This window comes from Teleopsis dalmanni, unplaced genomic scaffold (assembly GCF_002237135.1).
Source record: "Teleopsis dalmanni isolate 2A unplaced genomic scaffold, ASM223713v2 unscaffolded_contig_1738, whole genome shotgun sequence".
Taxonomy (NCBI): domain Eukaryota; kingdom Metazoa; phylum Arthropoda; class Insecta; order Diptera; family Diopsidae; genus Teleopsis; species Teleopsis dalmanni.
The window spans coordinates 2,001-8,478 of NW_024033120.1; the positions used below are offsets into that span (position 1 = coordinate 2,001).

Genomic DNA, 6,478 nt, shown 5'->3' on the forward strand with positions numbered 1-6,478 from the left:
GCACCAAACCTAAATAATAAGGATATTTATTTGGTTAAGAAACTCTTGTATACTACAGTTACATTTGAACCACCTCACCCGAAACGGGAAATCCCTCAATGTGCAAACTGCCAACAGTATGGGCACACAAAAGGATACTGTCACCGCAAACCTAAATGCGTCAAGTGCGCTGGAAATCATGCTTCTGTAAATTGCGAAAGGAAAAGCAGATCCAATGATGTCAAATGTGTTCTATGTGAAGGAAATCATCCGGCCAACTACAAAGGATGTCAAATATACAAAAACCTGCAAAAAAAATGTATCCCCAACTAAGACCTAGGGCGCCGGAAGTACAAATTCAAGAAAATCCTCTTCCTTCGCTAAACAAAAAACACATCACGACTTCTCATTCACCTGAAACATTCGCACAAATAGTGAAGTCAAACACCAGTAGCGAAACAGAGGAGAAGCTTTCACCAATTCCAAATAATTTTGTGGAAGAATTCCGTGAGATGACATCACTGTTGAAGCAAATGATGCAACAAATCGTAGTAATGACAAATTTACTGATCAACTTGACGACTAAACAAAATTCTTGATTTAGTAGTAGTCATATGGAACGCTAATGGTCTATCAAAACATGCTATCGAAATAAAAGCATTTTTAAAATTAAACCAGGTCGACATAATGCTAGTATCAGAAACCCATTTCACGACGCGTAGTTTCTTTAAAATTCCGAACTACGAACTTTATCACACAATGCATCCCAGTGGTAAAGGAAATGGTGGCTCTGCGGTTCTCATAAGGAACTCGATAAAACATTATGAAGCAAAACCATATTGCAAGAATGAAATCCAGGCAACAAACATTGTAGTACAAACTAAAGAAGGCGACATGACTTTCTCATCACTCTACAGCCCACCGCGCCACAGTATCACGAAAGATATGTACATATCATTTTTTTCAGCTGCTTGGATCTAGGTTCCTAGTAGGCGGAGATTTTAATGCTAAACACTTAAAATGGGGTTCCCGCCTAATATCTCCAAAAGGACGTCAACTCTTCGAAGCAATAAATGTACTCAACCTCCACACAATCTCAACAGGTGAACCCACATATTGGCCAACAGATAGAAGAAAAATACCTGACTTAATTGATTTTGCGGTATCAAAGGGGGTACGTATTGAAACAACTACCTGTAAGTCCAATTTCGACTTGTCATCTGACCACTCGCCAATAATAATCACTCTCAATGACTGCTGTGAAATTATGGAAAAATGTATTCTTCATAATAAAAACACTGACTGGAATAGTTACCGTCAACTAATTTCAATTGGTCTAAATACCGAAGTCAGGTTAAAAACTGAATCTGACGTAACTGAAGCAGTAGAGCATTTCAACTCTTGTGTCCAAATGTCTGCATGGGAATCAACTCCACCAATTTCTAAAAGTGTTAAGCAAGATTATCCATTTAACATTAGATACCTGATTAAAGAAAAGCGTAGGATGAGAAAACATTGGCAACAGTCGAGATTCCCTGCGGATAAAACTCGCTTAAACAAACTGTGTAAACTCGTTAAAGCCCTTCTTTTAAAGTATAACAATAATCGCACGTCGCTATACCTTCAAAACCTAAGTGCTTCATGTGATACAAAATATTCCCTTTGGAAAGCCATAAAAAAGAACAACAGACCGATTGTCTATCAACCACCTATACGCAAAATCGACAACTCATGGGCAAAAAGCGATATTGAAAAAGCAGAAACATTTGCGTTACATTTGGACCAGGTCTTTAAATCAAATGATAACCAAAATATGCCTGATGTCATGAATCAAAGGATTAATTTTCTACAAGAGCCTTATCAATTGGAACTTCCAATTAAAAGATATACTATTAATGAAGTTAGAGATGTAATAACAAAGTTAAAAGTAAAAAAAGCTCCAGGATACGATTTAATCACAGGCATGGCCTTGCAGCAGCTCCCACCAAAAGGATTTGTATTTCTCACTCATCTATTTAACGCTGTGATAATAAGGGGGTTTATTCCGCCACAGTGGAAGATAGCACAAATCTCCATGATACCGAAACCAGGGAAAAGCCCAGAAGACGTCAAATCATATCGGCCAATAAGTCTACTTCCGATCCTGTCAAAAGTTATGGAAATCCTGTTTCTAAAGCGCCTTACTCCGTTTATCCAACAAAACAGACTCATACCTGACCATCAATTCGGCTTTCGCCAAAAACATAGCACAATAGAACAAATTCACAGACTTGTCAGACATATCCATAGTGCGATAGATGGTAAAAAATATTGCACTGCGGCATTTATAGATATTTCACAAGCGTTTGATCGAGTATGGCATGAGGGCCTCCTGTTCAAACTAAAACTGTATCTACCTCTAAATTTTTTCATATTTATAAAATCATACCTCTCGGCTAGGCACTTTTTCGTTAAGCATGGAAACGAAACTACAGTACTTCATGATATAGAAGCAGGAGTACCTCAAGGTAGCATAATGGGACCAATGCTTTATCTTTTATTTACTGCGGATCTTCCCCTTACCGATGAGAGTGTTATCGGTACATTTGCAGACGACACAGCTATTTTATCAGTTGACAGTGACCCAATCCGTGCTTCCACCAAACTTCAAACCTGCCTTGATAATGTTGCTCTCTGGATGATAAACTGGCGTATTAAACCGAATGAATCAAAATCTGTCCAGGTAACATTCACTACAAAACGTTCTACGTGCCCGCCGGTCTTAATAAACAATACTCAATTACCACAAGCTGTAGAAACAAAATACTTGGGCATACATCTGGATAGTAAGCTAACCTGGAAATCGCACATATTTAAAAAGCGTAAAGCCTTGGGTCTTAAATTACGAAACTTATTTTGGTTCCTCAGCCGAAATTCCAAACTGTCACTCGACAATAAGCTGCTTATATACAAATCTGTACTTAAACCTATATGGAGTTATGGGGCCCAATTATGGGGTACTACAGCAGACTCAAACCTGGCAATTATACAGCGCTTCCAATCTAAAACACTACGAATGATCACAAACGCACCTTGGTATATAACGAATGAACAGCTACATAAACAATTACATGTTCGAACAATCAAGGAAGAAATAGCAAGTATTTTAAAGAATTACGCTCAACGCTTATATATGCACCCTAACCCTCTGGTTACTCAACTGATGTCCGCTTCCAATACCTTTACAAGGCTGAGAAGAAAAACATCGCGAGACATTTTAAATATGTATATGTAGACAATACACTTTTATTTTAAATATATATGGATATGTCACTGGGCATAGTCCATACGTGCCTTTCTTTTTATATCGTAATAACCATTATTACGATTTAAATTTATATATATTACTTATTGTCATTCATTCCTGACAGATTGTAATAAATAAATGGATTTCAAAAAAAAAAAAAAAAAAATATTCGCAGCCTGTGATCCACTGGTTTTTATGGTAAATAGCTGTAGGAAGACACCACAGATTTCGACATTTTTACATCAGGTACCAAATTCTTCATATCTGGAGTTGGTCTATTCATTTTATGAATTAAAATCTTTCTTCCAGAAGATCGTTTAAAAAAAGATATTTGAATCAAATCTTTAATCACAGATTTATCCATTTCTAAATATTATTTTTCACTTTAAATTTCTTTAATTTTTTTCTTTTCTTTTATCATTTGCTAGTATAAAATTCCAAGAATGACTTTGTTTTTGGTTTATTTTCCACCTCTACATAAGAGTAAGAAACTCTCATGCATTCATTTACTCTTTTACTTTGTATTTACTATGGGCGGTTCAATTTTTTTATTGAACCATTTGCCCATATAAAACGGCAACCGTGACTTTGATTGTATTTGCACGCTTTGTATGAACTTGGGGTTCAAATTGGTCGAGTGAACCTCTCGTCAAGTGTAAAGCGATTTAGCTCAGTCATTTCTTTTCGCTTTTGTATTTACTTTGCATAACATTGGAAGTTCACTTTTTTTATTGAACCGCTTGCACGCATTAATTTAAGAGTTATGATTATTTTACGTACTTATTTTGCGGGGCTTGTTTTCTCTTTTATTTTTATATTTGTTTGTATGTTTTGTATTTATTTAATATTGAACATAATCCTAATGTGAATGTTATTTCATTTGCATGCTTTGTAAGGAGCGCGGTGCAGTTTTCATTCTGAACCTTAGTATATTTTAAGAGGAATTTGTTTTCTGTTTTATTAATTATAAGTAATGTTGGATGTAACTAACATATGTATATGTGATTTTGTTTGTATTGTACATTTTGCGTTTATGTTAATATGTTTGGAAAAGCTATTATAAAAAATGTTAAATAGCAAAATAGTGAGATTATTTACCTAATAAAAAAAAAGATCTAATAAGGAAGCTTTGTTAAGGTGTTCAGTGAACACTCTGAACCATTCGACGCCTCGCCTCTGATATATATATATATATATATATATACTATATATGTATATTATAGTATAGATATCAATAATATATATATATATATATATATATATATATATAGTATATCAATAATAATTCACACACTTCTGATTTCAGTTATCCTTTCTTTATTTATGTACCACAGCAATCGTGCTGGCGACAGCAATCGTGCTGGCTGGTTAAGGCTATTCGACGTGACCAAGAATGACTCACGTCTGTAATGGCCAACTAAGTAAGTATTCTTTATTTATGTTTGATTTATATAAAAAATTTTAAATTCTTTATCGAAGAAAACAAGAAAATTATTATATTTGCACGGTGTTATACAACCAAGAATATACAAGAATAATTAAAATAAATGTTCATTAACTTATATATTTATTGTCACACTAATTTTAATATATGAACATTATCGTGTGGTAAATACGTAAGATAGATTTTTTTGATGTTTTATAAACACCAAATTCGAAAAAAGTGACAAAAATTCAGTGCGAACATTCTCGCATGAATATTTACATAAACGAGGTGTAGATTCATCAAAATGTTTGAAAGTGTAGTAGGTGTTTAATTATATTTTAAATATTGCCGGTTTTTTTATCTTACCATAACAGGCGTCATAGTGTGCGCAGTTATTTCACAAGCTTATCAAATTGTTCTTAATTTTTATTAGCAATGGAGGTGGAGCTTCCTTTTAAAACAGAGTACGCCAAATCTGGTAGAGCAAGTTGCAAAGGATGTAAAGGTAATATAAGTCAAGGATCACTTAGGATTGCTGCAATGATCCAGGTAAGAAATTTATTCATTGGTATAAATTGTATCCTAACAGTTATTTAACAGTCGGCTTTCCATGATGGGAAATCTCCAAACTGGTTTCACGCGAGCTGTTTTTTTAAAAAACAAAGGCCGCAATCAGTGGGTGATATAGAAAATTTTGAAAATCTACGATTTGAAGATCAAGAGCTTATACGTAAACGAATTGGTATGAACTACAAAAAGTAAATGCAAATAATTTCTAAAAAACATATTTTATAGAGGAGTCAGTGTCCGTCGTCGAAGCAAAAGGTTCTACAAAAAAAGGTGGTAAAAAACGTTCAAATGGAGAAGTAGAAGTTTTGAAAGATTTTGGTGTAGAACACGCTAAGTCTGGCAGAGCTATGTGTCGTGGTTGTGAGCAAAAAATAACGAAAGGCCAGATAAGGGTTAAAAAAACTGTTTATGATACGGAAGTTGGAATGAAATATGGTGGTCAAGCACTGTGGCATCATTTAGAATGTTTTGCTTCGTTACGTGCGGACTTAGGTTGGTTTGCTAGTGGTGAGCAACTTCCTGGTTTTAAAGCATTAGAAGCTGATGCAAAAGATGAAGTTAAGAAAATATTACCGTAAGTGTAATGAATGTTTAAAAATATTTGACGTTTTATTTAAAAGAAGTAATAGCAACAGAGTCACAAAATTTTTCACTTTGGTATTTTCTTTATTTTAAATGCAATATGTAAAACTGTGAAGGAACACTACTTTATTATTCCTTATTGCAATCCCAGGTTTCTAAAACTTTATTAATCAAATCTTAATTAAAATTACATCTTTGTCCTATTTTATTTATACTCATTCATATTTATAAGCTAAGAACTTACAGCGATGACTAATATAGTCGTATGCTAAGCGTTGTATATTTATTTAATGCTGAAATAACCGTAACGCTAAAAATGTTTTATTATTATTAATATTAGGAATTCATGCCGAACTGGAATTAACTAAGATATAACGTTATTTTAAATTCTATACGAAAAAAAATCATATCATATTCGTTCCTACCATTCTTTATAGGCTTCGGAGATTTGTATGGAATGCCAGAGTAACGGTAGACATTTCGTTGATATTTTACACACTACACATTAAATTGTAAGCACTAAAAAGCCTTTTATAAGGCGACAAGTACTTGTTTATTTATTGTAAGTATTATAAAATATTATATTGTCCAAAAGCGAACAATAAGTGTAGAAAGGCGAGTAGTAAATTAAAAAA

General features: G+C 33.8%; 1 protein-coding gene across 1 annotated transcript; it reads left to right on the plus strand.

Moving 5' to 3' along the window:
- Positions 1 to 4,936: 4,936 nt before the first annotated feature.
- LOC119664305 (poly [ADP-ribose] polymerase-like) lies at positions 4,937 to 5,835 on the plus strand (the record flags this gene model as incomplete). Its single annotated transcript, XM_038073819.1, has 3 exons — positions 4,937 to 5,240; positions 5,292 to 5,433; positions 5,487 to 5,835. Coding segments are annotated over exons 1-3 (605 nt in total), but the record flags the coding sequence as incomplete, so codon positions are not given.
- Positions 5,836 to 6,478: the final 643 nt, after the last annotated feature.